This window comes from Pantherophis guttatus, chromosome 13 (genome assembly GCF_059756535.1).
Source record: "Pantherophis guttatus breed Tessera chromosome 13, ASM5975653v1, whole genome shotgun sequence".
NCBI lineage: Eukaryota > Metazoa > Chordata > Lepidosauria > Squamata > Colubridae > Pantherophis > Pantherophis guttatus.
This window is the reverse complement of record NC_142075.1, coordinates 21,798,972-21,824,883: the sequence shown is the minus strand read 5'-3', so window position 1 is coordinate 21,824,883 and position 25,912 is coordinate 21,798,972. Positions and strand designations below refer to the sequence as shown.

The window sequence follows — 25,912 nt, the reverse complement described above, 5'->3', positions numbered from 1 at the left end:
GTCCCCACATCTTTGTGTGTGTGTGTAAATCAACAGTGTTTCACAACCGTTTTGGAAACAGGCGGCTTTCAGTAGGTTTATCTATGTCGAGTTGCACGATCTCCTTCGCCTAACCTTCCGATCTCGGTATATCCCCCACTCACTCCCACCGTCTCGTCCCATCCCGACAGTGGATTCGGGCCACTTGCATGCCTGCCCACGCATCTCCGAATCGCGCTTTCGCCTTAAAACGAGAGCCTTGGTGGCGTAGTGGACTAAACTACTTCTGTTAAAGTAGCACTTAGCTGCCAGCTGCCTGCAATGACTGCGAGTTCAAATCTCACTAGGCTCAAGGTTGACTCAGCCTTCCATCCTTTCGAGGTAGGTAAAATGAGGACCCGGATTGTGGGGGCGATAAGCTGACTTTGAATAAAAAAGAGCCTTGGTAGTACTGTGGTCTAAAGCACCCTGTTATTAAGAACAGCTGCCTGCAATTACTGCAGGTTCGAATCTCGCCAAGGCTCAAGGTTGACTCAGCCTTCCATCCTTTCTAAGGTAGGTGAAATGAGGACCCAGTTTGTGGGGGCAATAAGCTGACTTTGTATAAATATACAAAAGAATGAAGGCTATTGCTTAACGCATTGTAAGCCGCCCTGAGTCTCCGGAGAAGGGCGGCATATAAATCAAATTAAAAAAAAAAAAAAAAAGAACACCGCTTGGGGGGGCTGAAAGCCTTACTAAGCAGGTATAAGAAGAGCCTTGGTAGTACAGGGGTTTAAGGCACCCTGTTATTAAGCTGGTTATTAAGACCAGCTGCCTGCAATTACTGCAGGTTCGAATCTCGCCAGGCTCAAGGTTGACTCAGCCTTCCATCCTTTCTAAGGTAGGTAAATTGAGGACCCAGTTTGTGGGGGCAATAAGCTGACTTTGTATAAATATACAAAAGAATGAAGGCTATTGCTTAGCGCATTGTAAGCCGCCCTGAGTCTCCGGAGAAGGGCGGCATATAAATCAAATTAAAATATATATATATATTTTGTATATATATATATATATACAAAAGTATGAAGGCTATTGCTTAAGGCATTGTAAGCCGCCCTGAGTCTCCGGAGAAGGGCGGCATATAAATCAAATTAAAATATATATATATATATTGTATATATATATATATATATACAAAAGTATGAAGGCTATTGCTTAAGGCATTGTAAGCCGCCTTGAGTCTCCGGAGAAGGGCGGCATATAAATCAAACCAATAAATAAATAAATAAATAAATAAATAAATAAATAAATAAATAAATAAATAAACAAACAAACATCTGGACGGCCTGCAGAGGACGGCATTTCTCCCCTTCCCCTCCTTCCCTCCCTTCGCCTTTGCGCTTTTACAGAATTCAACCCAAAAAAGTGCCAACGCTGGGCGGATGTGTGTGTGTCTCTGTGTGTGTGTGTGTGTGTGTGTGTGTGTGTGTGTGTGTGTGTGTGTGTGTGTGTGTGTGTTTGTGCGGGAGGTGGAAGGCGTCCCTTAGAAGTCAACCGGCGCAGAGAAAGAGCCGTCCTTCGCGCGTGGCACCTTCCTTCCTCGGGAGCCCAAGCCTGCGATCTGTAGCAAGTTGCAACCCACTGGGATTGCGAAGGGGGGAGTGGGGGAGGCGCTGATGGGCTCGCGGGACAGGCTGACCTGTCAAGGCTGTTGTGCAAAAAGGAGGGAGGGGAGAGACCCCGCCGCCGGAAGGCACCTCGTGCCAGGAGGAGGAGGAGGAGGAGGAAGAAGAGCAGGCGCGGCTTCCCACCCAGACGAGAAGTGCAAACTTCTGGCGGCTGCTTGGCCGCTGGGTTTCCATTGGCTGGGCGCACCCGGGTCCCGGCTCCTCCTCTCTCTCTCTCCCCCACCCCTCGCCCCCCACGCCCGTGGGTGCCTTCCTCCTCCTCCTCCCTCTCCTCCTCCCGCCCTTGACTCGCGAATCGCGATCGCGGGGTGGGACCAGCGAGAGAGGAGCGGCCGCGCCACCCTCGCCACTCCGGATCAAGCTGGCGGGACTTGCCGGGCGCACGGAGAGCGGAGCCTAACTGCTGTTGCTAACTAAACCGGAGCGCCTTCGGATCTTAGCGGGAAAGCGGAGCGACTCCGGATCGAGGGGCCCCAGACGGAGCTCGGAAAGTCGGGAAGGAAGGAAGGAAAGAGGGAAAGAAGGAAAGAAGGAAGGAAGGAAGGAAAGAAAGAAAGAAGGAAGGAGGCGAGCGCGCCCCGGTCCCCCCCAAACCTTTCCAAACTCTCCGCCCGGGCGCAGAAGCTCTGTCCGGGAAGAAGGAAGATGCGGCGGCGGCGAGGGCTGCGGGAGCCGGAGGTGAGAGCAGATAGATAGATAGATAGATAGATAGATAGATAGATAGATAGATAGATAGATAGATAGATAGATAGATAGATAGATAGATAGATAGATACATAGATACATAGATACATAGATACATAGATAGATAGATTCGTGATAGATATAATTGTGATAGATAGAAAGAAAGAAAGATACTATAGATAGATAGATATAATTGTGATAGATAGAAAGAAAGAAAGATACTGTAGATAGATAGATAGATAGATAGATAGAATCGTGATAGATATAATTGTGATAGAAAGAAAGAAAGAAAGATACTGTAGATAGATAGATAGATAGATAGATAGATAGATAGATAGATAGATAGATAGATGAGAGAGAGAGAGGAGGAGGAGGAGGAGGAGGGGGACTACACCCCCCATCGGGCGCAGCCGGGCTGCTTCCACCGGGTGGGGTGTTGCTGGGCACGATCCGGAGCGCCTGGAAGGAAGGCTGCCTCCGCTTCGCACGTGACGGGCTGAGGAGAGAGAAAGAAAAGCCAGAGGCGTGTTTACACGGAAGTCAGGCTTTTGCGGGTTTTGTGGGGGTGGGAAAGGGGCGAGGGATCGCGCCCCCCCTCTCCCCCAATCCCGACCCGGGAAAGAAAGCTCCGGGTCGTTACGATGCTTAACGAGGAATGATTAATTCGCGGTTCTGATTTGCTTGCTGCGGCTGCTTGCTTTGAAAAACTTCAAGCCAACTCCCGAGAAAGGGATTTCCCCCCCCACCCACCAGCCCCCCCCCTCTCCCCGGGTGGAATTCCGCAGGATCTCCTCTCGAGGAGGTTTGCAGAGGAGGAGAAGGTGGGGGGGGGAGCCCTCCCATCCCGGCTTGGCGCACCCCTTCTTCCTCCCCACCCCATTCTCCCCAAAAGCGGGACCTCCTCCAGCTGGCTTGGACTTCGGTTCCCATCCTCCCCTGCCCGTGCCTTTGGTCGGTGGGGAAGGAGGTTTGATCCTGTGTCGAAAGAGATGTGGCTTGATAAGCTCTCTGGTTGCGTCATCTTCTGGGGGGGGTGTGTGGAGAGAGGAGGGAAGGTAACCCAGAGCATCCAGGTGTTGTTCTTTAAAGGGGGGGGGGCGGCGGTTGTTTGGGTGGTGGCTGGCACCGAGTGTCTCTTCCCAGATAAACAGATGTGTGTTTTTTTTAAAAGACAAAAAAAATCTTGTTTAGTCTATGAAGGGTGGGATTGGAAGGCAGCCAAAGGACTGGGGTTTTTTGGAGGGGTGGGGGGGGTGGGGGTTTGGGGAGAATGGACACCCAGAGAGTCATGTTTATTTTATTTTATTTTATTTTATTTTATTTTATTTTATTTTATTTTATTTTATTATTTTATTTTATTTTATTTTATTTTATTTTATTTTATTTTATTTTATTTTATTTTATTTTATTTTATTTTATTCAATTTGTATCCCGCCCTTCTCCTAGTGGACTCAGGGCGGTGCACAGCCAGAACTAAAACACATACCAATACAAAATTTAAAATTTTTCAAAGAATTACCTGACTTCGGCCCAGAATTTAAAACATTCAAACTAAAACCCATTGACAATTTAAAAAGCTAAAAGGCAGTTTTCCCAACTGCCCGCTTTCTCCACCACTTCGGGCACTACTAGCTGGCTTTAAACCAGGATCAACTTTGGAAGGAGCTGCTGAGATGGGTTGGGGGTGGGTTGGGGGGATGCCAAAGAAAGAAGAGGGAACAAAAAAGATTTTACTTTTAGCTGTCCTGAGTCTTCGGAGAGGGGCAGCATATAAATTGAAATAATAATAATAATAATAATAATAATAATAATAATAATAATAATAATAATAATAATAATACTTCCACGCTCCCTCCAGATGTGCTCAAATTGGATGCAAACCCCTCTGGATTACAAAACACTCTGTACATGGTCGTTCTGCTGGAGCCCTGTGAAAAGTCAGTTTTTTTTGCTTGGGTTTTCAACAAAAAATGGAGTTTCTGAAGCAACCTGGAAAAAAAAAAGTAGGGCTGCTGTTTTAAAACAAACTGGATTTTCACCTGATGCATTTATTTTACGAGGTGAATATCCGTGTCCCAGAATAATGTTGTAAAGATCCCAATCTGGGTTGGTCACCACCGGGATTCAGAGGTTTGGTTCTTCTGAGCTTTCGGACTCCTGCTTGGAGCCCCCATCCTCAGCGATAGTCTCTCTGCATTTAGTTTTGGCTGGATTTTGCTGCCTTTAGCTTGTTATGGAATGAAAGACTGAAAAACATTCCTGGGTCAGCCAGATAGAGTTTATTGCGCAGGTTCAGAGCCAGATTTGTACCTGAAATTCTGAACCCCGGAAAGCTCTGATACAACTGCTTATATATGTTTCCAAGACAAAGGGTTTGGTGAGCACATGCATTTTTCCATATATGGTTAACATACACTTGTTATATGATAATTGACACTTTCTAATTACTAAACCATTATTGTCTAGTTTATAAGATTATCTTTAGCTAGACAACCTTCCTTAGTTCTGTAATTACTAATACGGGAGATTTATTGCTGTCCTTAGGTAATAAGTAACTCTTTGTAACATACATGTCTTTGTGTCTTTGACAGTGAGGCCCCCTCAGATGTTTTCCATATGGCTGTCCTTCCGTGACAGCTAGGCCTCATCAGAAGATATATTACCAATAATGGAATTTAGCTGGTTTTTAATATAATCTCCAAACAAGCACATTTCTCCCTTATAATGTGAATAGAGAGGGTCCTTTAGTGTTCATGTAACTGACCCTGTATGATTCCTACTTTATTCACATTAGTCTGAGATGGTATATAGGTTCCCTTGCTTGAGCAGGGGGCTGGACTAGAGGACCTCCAAGGTCCCTTCCATCTCTATTCTATTTCTTTTTTATACCTCCCCTGCCCCCCAGATCAACTGTTACAGGTTGGAGGAGGGCTACAAAAAGTGGCCTTGAGCCGTTTAGAGATTGCTGGTGTGTCTGTGTGTGATTTATAGGTGGGATGTGTGTGCGTGTGCATTTGCACACGCATGAAAGCATGCTTAGGGTTCCTCTGGGGACCTGTGGCCTGCCGTGCTCTTAAAAAAGGAGACATTTTGCGCCCTGTAGAGATGTGAGCCTGTAGTGGTTAAGCTGTGAAAGCAATGTTTGCAGTAACTATAGAGCTTGGATACACAAAAGGTGATGTGTGTGCGTGGAGGGTGTAGGAAATGCCACCGCTGTGAGTTAGCGAGTGCCGATTGGATGACAGGCTCACACGCTTGACGCTGATTGGCTTGCAGTTTCTCTGAAAAACCCAATCCTATAAAGCAGGGGGGTGTCCAACCTTGGCAACTTTTAAGACTGGTGGACTTCAACTCCCAGAATTCCCCCAGCCTGGGGAATTCTGGGAGTTGAAGTCCACCAGTCTTAAAGTTGGGCAGGATTTGGACACGCCTGCTATAAAGAGTCAAGAGACGAATAAGGTTGCTTGTTGTTGCATTTCGAATCCCAGTTGTTTAGATTGCGTTTTCTTTTTAATGCATCTGGGACATGTATCCATGTGCTATCCTGGTGCATATTTTCATATGAGTAGACCTCCCTGGCTTCGATAGAGTAGGATTTACACCAGTGGTGGGATTCAGGTAATTTAACAACCGGTTCTCTGCCCTAATGATTTCTTCCAACAACCAGTTTGCCAAACTGCTCAGAAAGTTAACAACCGGTTCTCCCGAAGTGGTGCGAACTGGCTGAATCCCACCACTGACTTACACTCTAGGGGAAAAAAAAAAGAATTTTTTTTGGATGAAAATTGGTCCTGTGTCCCCTTTAAGACCCCGTTGGCATTTTTAGTGCCCCTATTTAAATTGGGAAGAGATGGCAAAAGTTACATATTTGCTCCTTGCTCTTTGTTTATTTATTGATTAGTCTTTTGCGGGTCTGTGATTTTTCATATAATATAAGCCACGCACAACACAAAACTTTTAAGATCTGCTAGAAAACCTGTCCCCAAAAAACCCACACACCCCAATGTAGAAAATGTAGAAAAAACATTTCTATAAATTCAGTTTCAGCGAATATATTATATATTAGGTGAGTTTTAGCTGCAACGGTCTGAAGGTTTTATGCAATACACAGGCCTCGTTTCCTGTTGAAAGAGGCCAAAGGGAGAGAAAATAAGGAGTAATCCCGTTTGTTTTAAATCCAGATAGTCCTCGTTTGTTTCGTGACCATTCACATTTAGAAGGGCACTGGAAAAAAAAAGGAATTTATGATCAATCCTCACACTTACGACCATCAGCAATATTTCCCTGGTCAAACGTTGATTCACAATTTAGGCAATTTCAACAGGTATGGATATATGACGATTGCAGAGTCCTGGGGTCAAGTAATTTTCATTTGCAATGTTCCCAGCTGGCTTCTGACAAGCAAAGTCAAGGGGGGTGAGGGAGAAAAATGCCCCCCCCCCCAAAAAAAAAGCTCGTAATATCAAAGCAGGACTCACTTAGCCACTGCCTTGGAAATTCTGGTCCCAATTGTGTCGTTAATTGTGTCAAGGACTACCTGCAAAGGAAATTAAACAGGGAAGGATTTTTGTATAGCCAAGGAACTGCAGCCACCCACACAGTTTGAGTTTCTATTTTCCCAGGAACTTCCGGTACTAGGTGAGCAAAACCAGATTTTAACTCCTGAAAGTCTTAAGATGTCAAAGTCATAAATTCCTTGCAAGAGACCTCTGGAAAGTGAGGCAATGTTGTAAAAAAAAACAAAACACACACACACATAAAACCCAACAAGGATTGAACTCAAGGCACTAACATCTCCATATGTGGGAGATGTCTTTGCCCAGATTAATCTGTCTCCCAGGAATGTATTCCTGGAATATTTTTTTCCTTTCTATGTTTACAATAAATTTACAAATTAAGGATCAATGAAAGATCATATGGATGGCAATAATGTCATTTTATAAGATCTAAACAAATGAGCATATCGCCTATCAAAAATTATCATACGTAAAGGAAGACATGTTCATAGCAAAAACATATGTATTGGAAAGATAAAACGCCTTTTTAAGAAAACATCTGGTTTAACTCGAGATAAGGAGACATCTGTTTTAACCCTAACTAGGGGGGAGAACTGTTTTCACTCTAGATAAGGAAACATTTGTTTGCAATAAGCGAATACATTCCATTCTATTGATCATGACGGGCTAAAATTTTATTCAAAAAAAAAAAAAAAGGAGAGGAAGATGCGCTACCTAAGAGAACAATTTAAAAATATATTAAGGTGTGTCTAACACTCCAGGGAATCTAGGTCTCAGGGCAATTAGTTGTTGTGCTTTAAAAAAATGCCAGTGAAATGCTCATAAATTAGCTAACAGTCACATTGGGAAATGAGAACCATGTTGGTTTTGGGTAGCCAAATTCCGAATTCGGTAGCGTCTTTTCAGACCAAGAGGAGTGATTAAAAAGGGTAAGCGTTTGTGAATTAAAGCTCATTATGCCTTTTAATAATTTGTTAGTCTGAAAGGACCGGATTCGTTGCCAGTGAGCTGATTAAAAGAGATTTAAATATGGAGGAATATAGAGAACTGGCTCAATTCAACATTTCCTATACCCAAAGTGAGCAGAGGGTATACTAACATTAATCCCATAACCAGAAACTCAGATTGTTAAGGATGAAAAATGCAGTCTTGGTTGGTTGATTAGGGGAAAAAAAAATATCCAAGCTTATTAAATTTCCACGGGACACTCGGTTATGAATAGATTAAAATTAGCAGTAAAAGCAGTAAAATATATAAACATATTGAAAAGGAGACTAAATAACAGCTAAGGATGAAATATTGAGTGAGTCAACGGTTCTCAACTCGGGGCCTCAGGTGAAAAAAATCCTTATGGGGACGTCATTACATATGCCAATGGGCCCTGAAAAAGCCAAAAGTTTTTCTTTCTTTTTCTTTCTTTCTTTCTTTCTTTCTTTCTTTCTTTCTTTCTTTCTTTCTTTCTTTCTTTCTTTCTTTCCTTCCTTCCTTCCTTCCTTCCTTCCTTCCTTCCTTCCTTCTTTCCATCTCTCTCCCTCTCCATCCATCCATCCATCCATCCATCCATCCATCCATCCATCTATCTAATCTATGTTGTATCCCACCTTTATTATTTTTACAAATAACTCAAGATGGCAAGCATATCCAATATATTTTCCTCCACCTATTTTCCCCAGAACAACCCCCCTGTGAGGTGGATTAGGGAGAGAGAAAGAGGGAGGGATTGGCTCGAAGTCACCCAGCCAGCTTTCATGGCTCGGGCAGAACTAGCACTCACCGTCTCCCAGTTTCTAGCCTGATGCCTTAACCAGAAGACCAAACTGGCTTTGCAAATACCATCTTGTTGACATTAGGTTGAGAAGATAAGAAGGGGGTCACACGGGTGAAAAAAAAAAATGGAGATGTTGGTTGTATCCTGATATTCCCATAATAGCAGTTGTATCTTTCTGTAATTCTTACCTTCCTGATTGCATGTGATAGAATATCTCTCACGATTCATAGCCAGTTCTCTTTCCCAAGAGATTTCCCAATCTTTCTTTTTGTAAGTTTTTTTTTCTCTCTCTCTCCCTCCCTCCTCTCTCTCTCAGCAAACACCATTGATCATAAAAGCGGGTTACAACATTCCTACTCTCCTAAAACCTGGTCAAGGCCATGCAGTTGGAAGGCCTTAACCTTTGTGGGGGGTTTTGCCTCCATTTTTGTGGCTTACTTTTTTTTTTTTTTTAATTTGATTTATATGCCGCCCTTCTCCGGAGACTCAGGGCGGCTTACAATGCGTTAAGCAATAGCCTTCATACTTTCGCATATTTATACAAAGTCAGCTTATTGCCCCCACAAACTGGGTCCTCATTTTACCTACCTTAGAAAGGATGGAAGGCTGAGTCAACCTTGAGCCTGATAAGATTCGAACCTGCAGAAATTGCAGACAGCTGGTGTTAATAACAGGGTGCATTAAACCACTGTACTATCAAGGCTCTTTTGGCACATTTAATGGTGCGTTTGGCCTGGGAAGCTTCCTGGAAGGGCAGCCACCAGCCCCATCTACTCTATGTTTGCCTGGGGCAAATTGTCCATGAAAAGAATATTGGTAGCTCAGGATTGAACTGTGGGGTCCTTGTCTCAAATTGCTTTTTCAAAAGGCGAATTAACTTTTTTTAAAAAGACGTTTCCCTTCTCATCCAAAAACGCTTCCTCGGTTCTTCACTGAAGAAGCCTCTTGGATGAGAAGCGACACGTCAAGGAAAAACGAAGGAAGTCCAGTTTGCCTTTTGAAAAAGCACCTTTGGGACAACTCTGGCCTGGATGACGGACAATCTCCACAGACACGTGGGGTCCTTGGAGCTCTCCGAGTTTGGTTGTTTGTTGGCAGACGTTTCATAACCCAACTACGGACCGTCATCAGTGCTAGAAGGGAGTGGGGTTTTCTCTCTGGTTGTAGACGAGTCGTTTGCCCCTGCCAGTGTTGGTGGGAGTGGCCTCAGTTCAAGATCAGAGAGCAAAGTTTGTAAGAACCTAGGTCGAGCCATACGTGAGGATAACTGTCTGGCAGTGTTTTGCAACTTTTAAGATGTGTGTGGACTTCAACTCCCAGAATTCCCCAGCTAGCATGTGACCTAAAGGGCCGTTTAACCCTTCCATCACTGCTCAGGCAGAATATCAGGAGGGGAAAAAAAAACCCATCTGACCTTCCAGATGTTGCCAAACTATATTTCCCAGCAACTCAACCAGTGGTGAGGGAAACTTGGGAATTGTAGTTCATTAGTATCTTAATCCCAGGCGCAAGGAAGGAACTAGGCGTCTAAAAAACTCGGCCAAGGGGGAGTTGAGTATTGACAGATCTCTTACTTCATTGAGCAGAAATAAATCTTATTTATGGAGGCGTTGGATAGCAAAGCCTCCTTCCTGTTAGGCTCAGGGCAAGGATGAAGGATTTCCAGGGTAATTGGAGAACTTTGGGTGAGACGGCAGAAGGAGATGTTTGCAGAGTTCCAGAGATATTTGCCTTGTTATGGCTCAACGGAGAAGCTCCTTGGTAATGTGACTCATCACGTCTCCTGACTTGGCAGTTTCTGAGAAGCCAAGAAACCAGAAATATCTTAATTACGAAGCAATTTGAAGGCTTTCCTAGAAGTCTCGTGCTGAGCTTAGGGGCGGATGGGTGGCCTGATTCTTTGGATAGACTCTCTATTGATTTTTTTCGGATTTTTAACTTGGGAACGCTGCGTTTTGGCAATACAGGTAGTCCTCAAGTTACGACAGTTCATTTAGTGGCCATTCAAAGTTACAGCGGCACGGAATAAAGTGGCTTAGGACCATTTTTCACAGTTTACCGCCTTTCCCCCCCATGGGTCGTGTCATCAAAATTCCTATGTATGGTGACTGATTCATATTTACGACGGTCGCTGTGTTCCGGGGTCACGTGATCCCCTTTTTTTGCGACCTTCTGACCAGGAAAGTCGATGGGGAAGCCGGATTCACTTAACAACCGGGTTACTCGCTTAGCCACGGCGGCGATTCACTTAACAGCTGTGGAAAGAAAGGTCGTAAAATTGGGGGCAAAACTCACTTCACAACAGACCTTTTGGGCTCCGTTGTGGTCGTAAGTCGAGGACTACCTGTCCTTGGAGTGGTAGCCTGGAGAATTGGAAGTGTCGTTCCGCGAAATTCCCCGTGGATTGTAAGCTGCTCTCTGCTTCTCTTCATCTTTTCTGCAATTCTTTCTCTACACAGGAAGGAGGATTGACACCGAGGAACCTATATAGTGCTATCGGTTTTAGCCAACTGATGGATGGAAGACCACAAGGAAATCCCCATTTCCTGTTGGTTTTTCAATAACTTTAAAAAAAAAAACAAATCTTAACACACAATGAATACTCTGGCATTCTTGCCAAGAAAACTACCGGACTTTTCGGAGTATAAGACACACTTTCCCCCCCCCCACCCCCCCCACCCCCCAAAAGAGGGTGGAAATGTTGGTGCGTCTTATACACCAAAAACAGCCATTTTGGGCCTCCCGAAACCCCGCCCTGTGTGTCCTGTTTTTGTGCGTCTTATACTCCGAAAAATACGGTAGCTCTTACGGGGGGTCTGTGGTAAGTTCAAAGAGGAAAAAAATTGGGAAACAAGCAAAGTATATTATGAATGAAGGCGGATATACGTGTTCCAGGATAATGTTAGAATAGAATAAAATGAATGAGCTGGAAGGGACCTTGGAAGTCTACCATGTCAGATGAGTGGCTGTCCAGTCTCTTCTTAAAAACCTCCAGTGATGGAGCGCCCACGATTTCTGGTGGCAAGCTGTTCCACGGGTTAATTGTCCTCCCTGTTAGGAAGTTTCTCCTTCATTCCAGGTTGCTTCTCTCCTTGATTAGTTTCCAACCACTGTTTCTTGTCCTGCCTTCTTTGGTGCTTTGGAGAATAATTTGACCCCCTCTCCTTTGTGGCAGCCCCTCAAGTAGGAGCCAATCTGGGTCAACTATGATCCAATCTGTTGTAGGATCCAATTTGGGTCGGTCACCAGGAACCAGTGGTTTTATCTTCCAAGCTTTTGGAATCATGCTGGTTCAAATCCCCCGAGGATGGGCTCCAGCACGAGTCCGAAAGCTCGGAAGACAGAACTTCTGCTCCAGATTGAATCCTGCAAAGTACGAGATACTTTTTTTTATAACAATTACACTGGGGAAGGCGTGAAGACTGATTCTTTTTTTCCTTGTCTCCTGTTTCTAGAACAACCCGAGTGATTGCTCCGTTTCCTAGCCCAGCCCGTTGACTAGAAAGCATCTACCGATGGCGGAGAAGCGGATTCTGGAAGCCGTGAGCACCATGAGTTACGGCAAGCTCCCTCGACTGGAGATGGACCCAACCCACGTCCTCCCGGTGGGTTTGTGCCGCTCGAGTAGGCTGCCCGACCTCCCCATGGAAGACCATTACAGTTATAAAGGCTCCTATTTTACTTTCCCGCTCCAGTGCCACGAAGCGCCCAAAACTTTAACTCACTGGTCGGCTGCCGAGAACTACAGCCATTGCCCGGCCGGTGCGCCTGGCCACTCTCCAAGGACAGAAAAAGCTACTTGCCAGTCCGAAATGGAAGGTTTGAAAGCCCGCCAGAGATTTCCGGGTTCTGAGAAGGTCAATGAATGTATCGCCCGTGAACGGTGGGCCAGCTACGTGGGTCATACGGGCGTCATCCAGCAAGGTTGGCTCCAGGGATACCCAGCCCAGCAGCTACCTCCAGCTCCTGCTGCTTGCTCCACTTTGGCAGCCCCCAAACCGGTTTACCGAAGCCACGCGTACGGAACGGATTCTGGCTGCCCTCCCAAAAGGGCTCTGACCTTCCGAATGCAGATGGAGAACTACTCAAAACGTTTGGAATGGTCTTCCCCGTCCTCCGTGTTGCCCACTGGTGCCGAGAGTCACGGTTACGGCACAGCGGGCTCCAAGAAAACCTTGGTGGCCGAGAACAGCGCGGTGCAGTTGCGACAAGGGTCCAAAGAGGGCGCTGTTCACTCAGCTGGCTTCATGCCTTACCATAAGTCATTGGAGAAATGCCAGAGGACGCAGAATGGCTCTTCCTTGGATGCCACTTACCCTTCTGTAAGTCAGAAAAGCAACTTGGAGTCCCCAGCGGGTAGCAATTCCAGAAAACACATGTGGTCCAGGCCACCGCCGTCACCTCTTCCTCCTCCTCCTCCTCTTCATCCTTCCAGCTTGCTGGTGAATCGCCAGGACCTGGCGTACCAGGAGCAATCCCCCTCATGCTACCCTCTAGGATCGTATCCTCTGACTTCTCACGAACAGATGTTGTTGTATCATCAGAGCTACGTGCAAGCCGAAAAAACAAACTCGGTCTTTGCTTTGGCGTCCTGCAAAGGTTTTGGGTCTCCATCAAGCCGTGAAGATGGCCAGATGTTCCCCGGGTCATATTTTCAGCAAACCTCTCACAGCTATTATCCCGGGCATCTGGAGAGCTACCTTTACCAGGCGGTGGGCCCACCTCCATTGACCCCCTCTGAAGAGCTTCACTCTTCAAGGGAACACGAGCACCCACAGAACGCGACGGCCAAGGTGGACTTCACCCCAAAGACTCCTGTTTCTGCCTGTGCTGTGCCTGAAAAACCTGCTCCAGCTTGTAATCCTTGGCGCAGCCGAAGTGGCCTTCCAGACTGGTGTGAGAGTAGCTGTGTTGCAAGAGAAGCCAGCACAAATTCTTCAGGTCTACAAGCTTTCCCTTCCATTCATCCAGTAGACCGGCTATCTCATTGCTACAACAGGGTTGAAAAGACGGAGGAAAACGGTTGCAAGAAGGATCTTTTCCCGCCAGAAAAGGTGACAGAGGAGAAGGAGGAATCTTCCAAGACACACAAAAAATTCTCCTTAACTTACGAATCTAGGAAGAGGAGCATCACCCCTCACAAAAATGAACCGGGGAGCTGCATAATGATTCCTGATAGCCCGATTGTCTCCCACAATCCCTACTCCAAACCAGCCCTGCCCAAAAATGTTCTGAAGACTCCTAACATCCAGTCTACATCTCATGGACATTGGTCCCCAGAGGATCAACCGAAGGGACTCCATGAACGGCGTGAAGGTCCCTTGACGTCTTCTCCTCCCATGCCTGTCATCAACAACGTCTTCAGCTTAGCTCCGTACCAAGCCTACTTAGAAGGTTCTGCCGATTTGGTGGAACTGGACACCGCTAAACGTTGTCAGGCCGAGGAGTCGCTTCCCAAAAGCAGAAGCAAGAGTGTGGAAAATGGATTTGTGCCATGGACAGGCTCTCAAAGATCAACCAGAGAATGCAGGCTGGATCTGCCGAGGGAGGAAGGGTTCCCTCGCAATACCGTAACGAAAAGTGGAGATGCTGACTTGAATAAAAACAGTCTCCCAACAGGGCAAGGGGGTGGAGATTATTCTGGCCCTTGGGAAAGCTTCAAGGCCAAGCTTTTGAATCCAACCGATCCTGCGTCTTGCCAACCATCCCCTGCCAGTCATTCCAACGATAGAGTTGAGAGACTTACTCAAGAAGACCATGTCTTGGACCTCAGCTTTAAAACTGAAGACTTGGTGGCAGAGCGACCTGATCTTCCACAGCTGCCCAAAAAGGCTGAGGCTCCAGGCGCTGGACGTCCAAAGATCCAAGGTGAAGAAGTCAAAGAGAAAGCAGCTGACAGCCAGGGCTCGGTCTCCAAGGCAAATGGAGAGACCTCGGTGCTACCCATCAACAGTGATTCTAGAGGCAAACAGCATTTTCACAGCTCCGCGGCGTTTCTGTTCAAGAAATTCAAAATCCTAAAAGCTCATGCGGCAGAAGCTGCCTCTGGAGGGGTCAAGGATGTCTCTCCCCCAAAACGGACTGACACACAGGTAAATCAGCCAAATAGCCCCTTGGTTGGGCCCAGTCTTCCCCAGAGTGTGACGCCATCCTCCGAAACTCTGATTTTGCAGATCAAATGCTTGAATGCTCAGTTGCCCAATGCTTCAAAGCTCTTATCTCCTAGTGTCCCTCCTGGCTCTTCTCCTGCCCTTAGAGAGATCCAGGTTCTGGATCCCGCCACTGAAAAACTTCTTGGTCAGCAGAAATATTCACCCAGGCAATATTTCACTGTGGTGCATACCTGTGTCTGCACTATAATATCTGGCGTGGTGTCTACCTCCTCCCCTGACCAACTCAAGGAATGGCTGGAGATGGCTGAGCCCACCGTGGAGCTGCAGGAGAAGACCGTCAGTTCCACCAAGCCAAAAAATGGTTCAAAGGTCTCTGAAGGCCCGAAGCTCTCCAAGGGCAAAGAGATCTGGTTGGCCTTTAAGGGCGTAGAGGTGCTTATCAAGAAGCTGCAATCTCAACTGGAGATATTCCTGCTCTATAATAAGTGTCCTTTTCCTCACGTGATGCGCGCTGGCGCCACCTTCATCCCTATTCACGTGGTGAAGGAGGAACTCTTCCCCAATCTTCCTGGTGTGTTGGTTGACCATGTCTTGCAGGACCACAAGGTGGAACTGCGTCCTACCACCTTGTCTGAAGAGAAGGCGTTGAGGGACTTGGACCTCAAGAGCTGTACTTCTCGGATGTTGAAGCTGCTGGCCTTGAAACAGCTGCCGGACATTTACCTGGACCTCTTGACCCTTCATTGGCACGAGTGTGTCAAGGAGCAGCTTGGTAAGGGCAGACAATTGGCCTTCTTTAGAAACTTTTAAGAATTGAACTGAATATAGTATGTTCATCTTGTTCTCCTTCTTCTCTTCTCTGTCTTGCAAAAAGTATGATTTTCCTGGGCTTTGGTCACTGCACTTTCCCACTTGCATGGACACAGCTTTGGTTGGTCTTCCCTATAGATGTGGGTAGAAAATTGACATAGTGGTCAGGATTGATGCCCGAGACAGAATTCAGCGAACTCTACAAAGATTGGTGGGATCCTGCTTTCTAAATGGGGAAAGGACCAGGAAAAGGGATCTTAAGAGAGTAGGCTGTGCTTAAACCCTTAAGGGGAGGATGTCCCGAGACTGTTGGCAAAGAAGGCATGGAATTGAGTGCCTGTATTTATGGGCAAATGACTCTGATGTACAGAGAGTCCTTGACTTATGACCATTCCGTTTAATGGATTTTCAAAGTTACGATGGCGCTGAAAAAAAGTGACTTATAAGTGAGCCTCACACTTATGACCATTGCAGCGTCTACATGTTTGAGCAATCAAAGCTTAGGTGCTTGGAAACCAGCATATCTTTACAACGGTTGCAGTGTTCTGGGGGTCACGTGATGACCCCTTGCATCCTTCCCAGTCCTTCTGACATGCAGCTGGGTCCTTTTAATGACCATGGCCAAAATTTAGGCACGGCTCATTTAAATATCACATCGCTTGGCGAGAGAAGTTTCTGTTCCAATTGTGGTCGTAAGTTGAGGACTGCCTGTAATTCAGAGGTGAAGAACCTACCGAGATCTGTAATTCAACGTATTTCTTCCCTCTGTTGTATCCTGATAGCAGCTGTTTGGCTCGGGAACCCTGGGAGTTCTAGTCTCAGTTCAGCTGGAGGGTGCTGTATTAGAAAAGCTGGCGGTGGAGAGCTTTGGGCAAGACGGAATGTTAGGTACCGTTGCCCACATCGCATGTACACACCCACGCACCCACGCTCGCTTTCATTAGCTCTGACCAACTGTCCCCCACCAGCCAGTGTCATTTCAGATGATTCTCGACACCTTTATTTTTTCCAGGTCCAAGTTCACAGGCGCGCCTGCACACCTCCAAGTAGGTATCCGTTCTTTGTGTGGGTGCGTCTTGCTCATTGCTGCTGGGTTTAGTTGGAGTTGTGGAAGGCCTTTGGGCACAGGTTGAGGTGGTAGGGCTTCTTGCGATCTTGCCAGCTAGCTGCGCTGCTCCGGTGCTGTAATGGTATGTGGGAATGGCCTTGGGGGACAGGAGGAAGAGCTACACATTAGGCAATGGACAGATACCATGTTTTCCCCAAAATAAGACCGGTTCTTATATTAATTTTTGCTCCAAAAGATGCATTATGCCTTATTTTCCTGTTAGGTCTTATTTCGGGGGAAATACGGTACTAAACTCCTCTGTCTGCTGACAGTATTAACTGTGGCTTATTTTTTGGGGTAGGGCTTATATTATGAGCATCCTGAAAAATCATGCTAGGCCTTATTTTCCGGTTGGGTCTTATTTTCGGGGAAACAGGGTAGGAAGAGGCAGATTAGCTCACAGAAGGAATGGAGCCAGTCAAACACCTCAAAAAAAAAAAGACCCTCTCTAGTTTCTCGGGCTGCAGAAACGAGGGTGGGGTGGGGAAAGAGATGTTCTTTCAAGACTTGCAAGGTAGATAGAGGTTATCCCTGCGAGGTAGTCCAGATGGGAAGCACCACCCAGGAGTACCAATGCTGTCTTTATTCTAACGGAATCTTGCAATGCTTGAATCTTGTAGACCAGTGTTTCTCAACCTTGGTAGCTTGAAGATGGGTGGACTTCAACTCAGCACCGCTGGCTGGGGGATTCTGGGAGTTGAAGTCCACCCATCTTCAAGCTACCAAGGTTGAGAAACACTGTTGTAGACCAATGATGGCGAATCTTTTCGGCACCGAGTGCCCAAACCGGAATGCTTTTTCATGAATCTGCGTGCACTGGAGCACTAGCCAGCTGCACTGTAAACCAGCTGCACTGTAAAGAAATGCCTGTTTTTTTGGCCGTTTTTGGGCCTGTTTTCAGGCTGGTTTGGGGGCGAAAAATGGCCTGAAAAACACTCTGTTTTGGCTATTTTTCAGGCTGGTTTCAGGCTGTTTTCCAGCGCTCCGGCACCAGTGAAAGTCAGCTGGCTGGCACTCATGTGTCCTCTGGAAACCAGAAAAACAGCTGATGACGGTACGTGCCACAGGTTCGCCATCACGGTTTATAGACTAACCAGTTGATGTAATGGTATTTGGAAATGACCTTGTCAGACAGGAGGAAGAGCCACAGACAAGGCAATGGTCGGAGAAGAGGCAGCTGGTTCCACGGAAGGAATGGAGCTGGGTAAACATTTCAAGAAGTCCAGAGTCCCTATCTCATTTCTTAGACTGTAAAGACACGGGGGAAGAAATGTACGTTTAGAGAGTCTGTAGAGATTTTTCAGTCATCCAGCTCATGGTTGTCCCAAGGGTGTTTTTTTTTTTTTTTGACAGGAGGCAACTGGACTTCCTGGGTTTTTTTTTTTCTTTGGAAGACGTTTCGCTTCTCATCCAAGAAGCTTCTTCAGCTCTGACAGAATGGTGGGGAAGGGAACGATTTATACTCCTTGCAGACAGCTGGTCCTTTGCATCCTTTTTTGAGGGTCGTTGAAGCCCTTAGGAGGTTTATCTGTGCCTTCAGGGTTACCCGAGTGGGGCTCCTGGTACTTTCAGACTTGCAAGATTCGGTTAAAGTAACCTTACAATAAAGAGAGAGCTAGCATTTCCTGCTTCTGCTTCTTGGGCAGGACGACCTCGCATCAACCGTACAGGCCCCTTCCTTTTTTCACTTTTACTGTCCTCAAACTAAGGCGGTTCCCCTTCTGAGTCACTTTCTCCTCCTCCTTCAGGCTCGGATTTTGTTTATCAGACAGTTGTCTAGGCTGCGTCTCTTCCTCCTGTTTCCCAAGGTCATTCTCCTATGCCATTACAGGTGCCTTTTGTGGAAAACAAAAGCCTTGGAGGTTAGCAATTATAGCGAGACAGGGCTGAAGGCGCTCCTGAAGGACATTTCGAATGGCGCATGATGCTCCTGTAACACCAGAGGCATCTTGAGAGCATCTTGTCAGCAAATAGTGGGGCTTTATTTCCTCTTTTTTGGTCCTTGGCTTCCCTGGGTTAAAAGGCATCTGATGTATAGAAGGAGCAATGTCTGTTCTGATTTTGGATGGATAGAGAGAGAGATAGGTAGATAGTAGATAAGATAGACAGATAGATAAGAGAGATTAGATAAAGTAGATACATAGATAGATTAGATAAAATAGATTAGATAGATAAAATAGATTATATAAAGTAGATACATGGATTAGATAAAATAGATTAGATAAAATAGATTAGATAAAGTAGATACAAGGATTAGATAAAATAGATTAGATAAAGTAGATACATGGATTAGATAAAATAGTTTAGATAAAATAGATTAGATAGATAAGATAGATAAAATAGATTAGATAAAGTAGATACATAGATAAAATAGATTAGATAAAGTAGATACACGGATTAGATAAAATAGATAGTTTAGAAAAAATAGATTAGATTAGATAGATAAGAGAGATAGATAAGAGAAATTAGATAAAGTAGATAGATTAGATAAAATAGATAAAATAGATTGGATAAAATAGATTGGATAAAGTAGATACATAGATAAAGAGAGAGAGAGAGAGAGAGAGAGAGAGATGATGATGATGGTAAGAGGGACAGAGAGCGATAGGAGAGACGGACAGACAGGACAATCCTTGGCAATTGGGCTGCAGTGTGATATCTCCTGGAGCATCAGAAGAGGTGAAGGGACTTCTTGATTAAGACAACCTTGGAGAATTTGGTGTCTTCTTCAAAATGTGTGTTGAGATTATACTTCCTTTTTCTGGAATTTTGGAAATTGTAATCCCAACACATCTGGAGTTCTTGGTTTCGTTAAGAACTCTGAGATGAAGAGATCTTTTGGGATGGGGACGTCACCCAAGAATCTCCAAATCCATCATCTGAAATGAAGCGAGTCTTAGAAGTTGCCCGGTGGGATCCATTTTCCCTTTACAACAGTTTTGGATTAGTTGGAGAATGGAGGAGAGTTGTTGAACTGTTGGAAGAAGAGTTTAGGATCTCAACTGTGAACAGCATTTTCTGAATGAAGATGGTCATTCAGTTGATTGTTCTTGTGCTTTTCATTTTCCCAGACGATCCTGCGAAGTCGATCCCAAACAGAGAAGTTGAGGTGTTAGGAACAGATGCAACTACCGAGTCTCTTGACCAGGACTTCCCAGAGAAGAGCACCAAAGGCAAAACATGTGGATTGGCAGCCTGTTTTGGGACTACGTCCTTGCATTATGAGACTATCCAACCAGAGGATAAAGAGGAGACCCTGGCCAGATGTTCCTCACCTTCCCTACAACGTGGTTGTGTGCTAAAGGGGATGAAGGTGCTTCCTAAGGAAGACGCAGCCTTGGAGACCAAGGGACTCGCTCTTTGCCCTGGTGCTAGGAGGCCATCCCATAAACAGCCAAGGACTCTTGAGCTTAAGTTGACTGCGAAGGTCGCTAGGAGGACAACCAGGGCTTCCAAGATCCTTCACCTCCGGAAATCCGTGGTTCACATCCAATTCCAGAATGCTCTTCAGGACATTCAAGGACCTCAGATTCTTGGTCCTTCAGGGAAGGGAAAGAAAGTCCCACCACCACTCCTCCTAAAGCGTTTCAAGCATCGGAGACACAGTCGTGCCAAGGTTTCTTCCTTGCCCTCCGAGTATCCAGAACTTGTTGGGAAGAGGATCAGGCACTTGTATGAGGAGAAGGACAAGACAGAGGCCTGGTATCAGGGCGTGGTACTCCGTGTTCACAAGCCCCACAAGAACCCTTTGAAGACAGTTTATGAGGTGAAATATGATAGTGAGCCAGAGTGGCAATATTACCTCGAGATTCTGCAGGATTATAAGAAAGGTTGGGTGGAGCTGGATGAATGAGTAGATGGGTGTGGGTGTGTTTGTGTGCTTGTGTGTGTCAAATTGAGAGAGAAGGGGGGAGGTTTGATCCATCCGGCTGTCTGTCGGATTGGAACACAGCTAAAACTATCAACGGGCTTTCCTACATCTCGCACAGCTTCATCCTGACACATGTTGGCTTAAGTTGACTTGGACCCAATTCAGATCATCATCTTGTGGTCCTCACCACCTCAGGGCTCCATAACACTTTCCAGAAACCACACGATGGGAGTAGCTTTCAGGGTTTGAACAATGTTTTGAACCACAGCTGAGCTGGGTTTACAAAATGACTTCCTGTTGTCCCAACTGACACCAGAAGTGAAATGTGAATCTCACGGTACATTTTACAGATCTTCTCCATGGGTGGGGCTCTCAGGACATCCCAAGAAATTTCCCTGGTGGGCCCCATCCCGTCCTGAAATCCAGCTTGTTCCAGAGGTAGCGAGTTTGTCCAATTCCTAGAGTGTCTTTAGAATGACGCTTGTCCAAGGGCATTATGGGATAGCCATGATTTATGTTGCTAAGCAGGGCAGTTGTTATAATCGAGTCACGTCTGATTCCACCACCTTATTGCCGTGGTTGTTAAGTGAGTCACTGCAACTTTTTAAGTGAACCCAGCTTGCCTGGTTGTCGGATTCATTTAGCGACTGTAGGATTTGCTTAAGAAATGTAGAAGGGGAAAAAAAGGTCATTTAACAACCACCTTCCTTAGTGACAGAAATCCTGGTCCCAATTGTGATAGTAACTCAAGGACTACCTATATAGGCCTCTTTTTAAAAAGAAAAAGAAAAAGAAAGAAAAATTCAACTTGAGGAAGTCCTGTAAGCCCACCAACTCACTTGATGAAATACGGTTCGAAGAAAACTACACTTTCCCCTCTATTTATATAAAAAAGGACCTGTATTTTTTAACAAATGACACGACCAGCTTCGTACACCTAAAACCGTGGAACCAAACCACACCCATATGTGTTTCAGTTTTGATTTTTGAAGGGCTGTGCTGTTTCCCCCCAACCCGAGGGGCATAAATATGGCACATTTTAGAAATGTGATTTATTTTGCCTTTATAAGGAATTGCTGCTGGTTTCAAGGGTGTTTTGACTTTCTTTTCAAGATAATTTTTTTTATAGACTACCTGTTGGAGACTTTTGTCCATGACCTTGGTAAATGTAATTTTCAATACCGGATTGATGTTCAGTTTAAATGACTTTTTTTTTTTGAAGCTCCAAGCGCTTACTATGTCTTAACAAGAAAAAAAAAAGAAAGAAGGAACGGGAAGGATAAAACATGGATAGTTCAAGCTCCTTTGCAGGCCCACAGGTCAAAATAATAATAATAATAATAATAAAAAGAAGTTCATTTCTGAGAAATGAAGCTTGGAGAATCAAAACGAAGAAGAGCAGGGAAGAAGAAAAAAAAATATTGAAATATTTCTAAAAGCACCCGCAGGTTACCGTATTTTTCGGAGTATAAAACACACCTTCTTCTCCTTAAAAGTGGGTGAAAATTTAGGTGCGTCTTATAGACCGAAAACGGGCATTTTTGACTTCCTAAGCCCCCAGAAGCACTTTGCAGGCCAAAAACGGGTCCATTTTTGGCAAAAACAAGCCCGTTTTTGACAAAAAAAAAAGGGGGGGCTGTACAAAGCACTGCAGAGAGCTTCTGGGAGCCTGGGAGGGCGAAAACGCGACGTGCGGAGGCCAAAAACTATTTTTTTTTTTCTTGTTTTCCTCCTGTAAATTTAGGTGCGTCTTACAGTCCGAAAAATACGATAGTTTCTAAAAAGCTGAAATGAGCTGGGGACAAGTTTGGAAGATGTTCCTCTCCTATTTTGCATCATCATGGAGAGATGAGCTTGTGAGGGCACCTGCTCGACATGTCCATTCCACCAATTCTGGCCAAATTGATAATAAGAGAAAGAATCGATGTTAGTTTTACAAACCGAAGAAGGCCTCGTTGTATATTTTGAATGTACAGCTGGTGCAGCTTGGATCCTTTCTGCTCCGAGGATGGTTGTGTGTTTCCACCTGCCTGTTTCAAAAATTGTGTGCGTCTCTCTCTCTCTCTCTATGTCGAGCGTGCAAAAGCCAGATGGGGAGGGGTCCTTTTCCCTGTCCTTGCTCCCCTTCCTCCCAGGCGAGAAAGCAAAATGAAGACTGATTGTTGCCCTGCTCTGCCAAAGAGAAACGAATGCATCATACTGTAAAATGTTGTACATAAACCGGGGAGCCTATTTTGCCTTTTTATTTAATTTTTCTCTCCCTCCCCCTCCCCCACCTTTTTGGTCGGGATGCAGTTTTTAAGAGGTGCTTCATTAAAATTAAAACCACCGTTTTGGAAGTGGTGACTTCGCGGCTTCTCTTTCTGTCTCCGTCGATTGTTCCCTTGGAAGCAAAGCTCGGCGGTACCAGTGCCAGTCGGTTTGAGAAACCTATCCAAGGGGCTAGGAAAGTAGAAGGGGGGGGGGTTTCCTCCTTCCTCTTGTGGGTAATGTCTCCCGTCTTCTGACGTTTGGGAATTAAAATTGGTCCTTGATCAACTGGTCCCTGAATTCACAGAAGTGGCATCCAACCACTCCCTCTGGGAAAGGCGACCTCTGAATTTATCAAAGCTAATGGTGGTAATTTCTTTCATTTATTGATACCCTGCCATTGTTTTTATAAACAACTCAAGGTGGCGAACATGTCTAATATTCCTTCCTCCTCCTGTTTTTCCTCACAACAATCCTGTGTTGTGCTAAAAGAGGAACTGGCCCAAAGTTATTCAGATGGCTTTCATGCCTAAGGCGGGACTAGAACTCACCCAGTCCTGGTTATTGCCTCAAAGTCACCCAGCCAGCTTTCATGCCTAAGGCGGGACTAGAACTCACTGTCTCCTGGTGATTGGCCCAAAGTTATTCAGATGGCTTTCATGCCTAAGGTGGGACTAGAACTCACTGTCTCCTGGTTATTGCCTCAAAGTCACCCAGTCAGCTTTCATGCCTAAGGCGGCACTAGAAGTCACAAGTCTCCTGGTGATTGGCCCAAAGGCACCCAGCCAGCTTTCATGTCTAAGGCGGGACTAGAACTCCCTGTCTCCTGGTGATTGGCCCAAAGTCACCCAGCCAGCTTTCATGCCTAAGGCGGGACTAGAACTCACCAAGTCCTGGTTATTGCCTCAAAGTCACCCAGTCAGCTTTCATGCCTAAGGCGGCACTAGAAGTCACAAGTCTCCTGGTGATTGGCCCAAAGTCACCCAGCCAGCTTTCATGTCTAAGGCAGGACTAGAACTCCCTGTCTCCTGGTGATTGGCCGAATGTCACCCAGCCAGCTTTCATACCTAAGGCGGGACTAGAACTCACGAGTCTCCTGGTTTCTAGTGCTTTAACCACTAGACTAGACTGGCCTTACTGCTAAAAAATGATTTAACAGTGGAACAGACTTCCTTGAGAGATGGACTGGAGGTGTTTAAATGGCTTTTAGATGGCCACCTCTTGGGACCCCGTAGGAGTCTGTTTCTGCACTGGACAAGGAGGTAGGTAGGACTATATGAGATCCAAGGTCTCTTCCAATCTATAATTTATGGACTAAATGGACCTTTGATGAGAATTATTTATAATCACTTATAAATGGCCAACCAGCCAGTTTGGTCTAGTAGAGAAAGCACCAGGTTAGAAATCAGGAGACGGTGAGTTCTAGTCCTGTTTTAGGCATGAAAGCTGGCTGGGTGACATTGATTGTAAAGAGACAGTGAGTTCTAGTCCCACCTTAGCTATGAAAGCCGGCTGGGTGATTTTCAGCCAATCACCAGGAGACAGTGAGTTCTAGTCCCACCTTAGCCATGAAAACCGGCTGGGTGACTTTCAGCCAATCACCAGGAGACGGTGAGTTCTAGTCCCACCTTAGCCATGAAAGCTGGCTGGGTGACATTGGGCCAATCACCAGGAGACTGGGAGTTCTAGTCCCGCCTTAGCCATGAAAACCGGCTGGGTGACATTGGGCCAATCACCAGGAGACTGGGAGTTCCAGTCCTGCCTTAGGCAAGAAAGCCAGCTGGGTGGATGGGCTTTCTCTCGGCCCAACCCACCTCACCAGGTTGTTGTAACAGTAACAGAATTGGAAGGGACCTTGGAGGTCATCTAGTCCAACCCCCTGCCCACGGAGGAGACCTATACTAGGGATTCGAACTGCTGACCTGACCTTTCTCATCGACAAGCTCAGCGTCTTCGCCGCTGAGCCACCTAGATGAAAAGAGGAGGAGGAGGAAGCATTAAGTATGTTTATAAAAATAATAAAGGTGGGGTTTGAATAAATCAATCTTAAAATATTTCTCAAATTCCTCCGAAGAGCTGTGTTTGCCTGTCGCAGCAAAAATCCATCTTTCATGGGCCCCTGACAGCTTTAAACCCTTAATAGTGGGTTACAAGTGGGTTATTATTGTGAGTGTAGTTTGTATTCTTGGCCTGGGGGCCAAGTGAGGAGGGGAACAGAGGAGGAAAAAGAATAAATGATGAGGTCAAAGGGAAGCTTAGGAGATGCAGACAATCAGTACAGATTAACAGCCATTCACAAAAGATTTATGGTCCTGCTAGGGAATTGCTTGCAGCTATTAACACTACCAAGATAAGAACTTTGTCTCTGCTCAATCCCAAACATGACAATGAAGCCTTTAGATGTATTCAATGTAATTTTTTAAAAAAAAAACACAAGCCAATTTGCTTAAGTACAGAAAGGAACCAGAACTTAAATACAAAACCTTTTCTCCCAAATTCATCGCTCCAGTCCTTTAAATTTCTTTAGATTTTCATCAACTCCGACATCTTTGTTAAAACTTTTTTGAGTTGTTTTTTTTTTAATGGTTCCAAAAAAGGACATTCCAGGGTATCTACTTGAGTATTTCCCTTTGTTTCTTCTAAACTACTGGATGTCTTAGCTGGCCTATGTAAGAGTGACAAAAATTTGGATAACTTTTTTTAAATGGGGTTTGGCATTCTTTGTCCCTTGGACTGCAAGGCGATCCAACCGGTCAGTCCTAGAGGAGATCAGCCCTGACTGCTCTTTAGGAGGCCAGATCCTGAAGATGAAACTCAAATACTTTGGCCACCTAATGAGAAGGAAGGACTCCCTGGAGAAGAGCCGAATGCTGGGAAAGATGGAGGGCAAAAGAAGAAGGGGACGGCAGAGAACGAGGTGGCTGGATAGAGTCACCGAAGCAGTCGGCATGAGCTTAAATGGACTCCGGAGGATGGTAGAGGACAGGAAGGCCTGGAGGAACGTTGTCCATGGGGTCACGATGGGTCGGGCACGACTTCACCACTAACAACAATTCTTTGTCCCTCCTTTAATGTGTCTTAACCTGTTTCCACTTTTATTTTTTTAACAGAATTATTGTTTTGGATTCTTCAATCGAGATAA

At 45.5% G+C, this 25,912-nt stretch overlaps 1 protein-coding gene across 3 annotated transcripts; it reads left to right on the top strand.

Moving 5' to 3' along the window:
* The first annotated feature begins 1,751 nt into the window (after positions 1-1,751).
* On the top strand, positions 1,752-22,866 carry PRMT2IP (PRMT2 interacting protein). 3 transcript variants are annotated; one of them, XM_034409566.3, is made up of 4 exons: positions 1,752-2,327; positions 12,074-15,503; positions 16,554-16,587; positions 19,721-21,706. In XM_034409566.3, exons 2-4 carry the CDS (start codon positions 12,134-12,136, stop codon positions 19,755-19,757), a joined length of 3,441 nt encoding a protein of 1,146 aa, XP_034265457.2. In that variant the 5' UTR covers positions 1,752-2,327; positions 12,074-12,133; the 3' UTR covers positions 19,758-21,706. The 3 variants fall into 3 exon arrangements, with proteins under 3 accessions (XP_034265457.2, XP_034265456.2, XP_087734213.1); XM_034409565.3 differs by lacking the exon at positions 16,554-16,587 and having other exon boundaries at positions 19,721-22,866; XM_087878087.1 differs by lacking the exon at positions 19,721-21,706 and having other exon boundaries at positions 16,554-16,591.
* The last annotated feature ends 3,046 nt before the right edge of the window (positions 22,867-25,912 follow it).